This window comes from Alligator sinensis, unplaced genomic scaffold (genome assembly GCF_000455745.1).
Source record: "Alligator sinensis unplaced genomic scaffold, ASM45574v1 scaffold657_1, whole genome shotgun sequence".
NCBI lineage: Eukaryota > Metazoa > Chordata > Crocodylia > Alligatoridae > Alligator > Alligator sinensis.
In genome coordinates, this window is record NW_005843450.1 from 70,286 (window position 1) to 71,375 (window position 1,090).

General features: G+C 62.6%; 1 protein-coding gene across 1 annotated transcript in view; it reads left to right on the forward strand.

The window, feature by feature from the left end:
• Positions 1-775, forward strand: part of LOC106723266 (natural cytotoxicity triggering receptor 3 ligand 1-like) — a 5,493-nt gene extending 4,718 nt beyond the window's left edge. The window contains exon 5 of the mRNA XM_014527351.2: positions 690-775. Within this exon, the coding sequence (XP_014382837.2) occupies positions 690-775 (86 nt within the window). The remainder of the gene's footprint in view (positions 1-689) is intronic.
• Positions 776-1,090: the final 315 nt, after the last annotated feature.

Consider the following 1,090-nt stretch of genomic DNA (forward strand, 5'->3'; position numbering starts at 1 on the left):
TCTTTCCTGCCCAGAGCAGGGGCTCTGGACCCGATGATCTCACCAGGTCCCTTCCAGCCCCAAACTTCTGTGAATCTGTGTAACGAGCCAGTGACTTACCACCCGGGACACGTGGGTCCAGTCGTCCAATGGAATTGGAGCTGCTGGCCTTCCCCGTGAGCTGATGTAAAGGGGTCTGCTCCCAGGGAGGCTGTAATGCCCTGGAGCGCCTTCAGCCCTCATCCGTCTGCCTTTGGGCAGCCCCCCCTTCCCTCGCCCACTGCACGGTGGTGTCTTCAGCTCCTAGACAAAGGGAGGCCGCCCCAGGGCTTCCCAAGCCTGACCTTGCTCTCTTGAGCACAGGGGTCCATGGCCATTGCCTTACAGGCTAATTACATACATCCCTCCAAACATCCCTTTAAACCATGGCCGTGCTGTACAGATGATACTCCTTCCTGTTGTCACACACTTCTCCTGGGCTATGGGCTGCTCTCTCTTCTGCTATGGGTTCCTTGGCCCCCTGGTCTCTATCTGTGACCCTGGTCTTTGCCCCTCTCTTTGGGCCCTGCCCCTGCTCATAGGTCAAGTGAGATTCCTTGCCTCCTCTGGCCCAAGGGATTTCTCTGGGATGCTGGGGATCAGTCCTGTGCATGTGTCTGCTGTCTGGGAACAAGGTCTGCTTACTGACATGCTGCTCCCAACTGTTGCAGCCTGGCATCCACACCCTCTGGACCTGGGTGAAGTCTCCCACCTGCAGGCCCTGGTCTCTGGGCATCCATGGACCCTGCGTGCTTGATCTTAGGGTTTTACCCCGGGCAGCTGGTGGTGACGTGGCTGCGAAAGGGAGCGGGAGAGAAGGCGCCCAGGCCCCTGGAGAGCTCAGACCCCCACAGGATGCACACCCCCGCCCCCAGCCCCGCGCCGGACGGGAAGTCCTACAGCGTGGAGTCCGAGCTGCGCCTCCCCCCCGCGGGGCCCGAGGACGCCGGGGTGGAGTACCTGTGCCGCGTGCAGCACGAGGCCATGAAGGAGCCCGAGTCCAGGTCCAGCGGGCGGCTGCGGGTCCAGGTAGGAGCGCGTGGGCCGGGCAGCGCGGGGCGAGTCCGCGGTG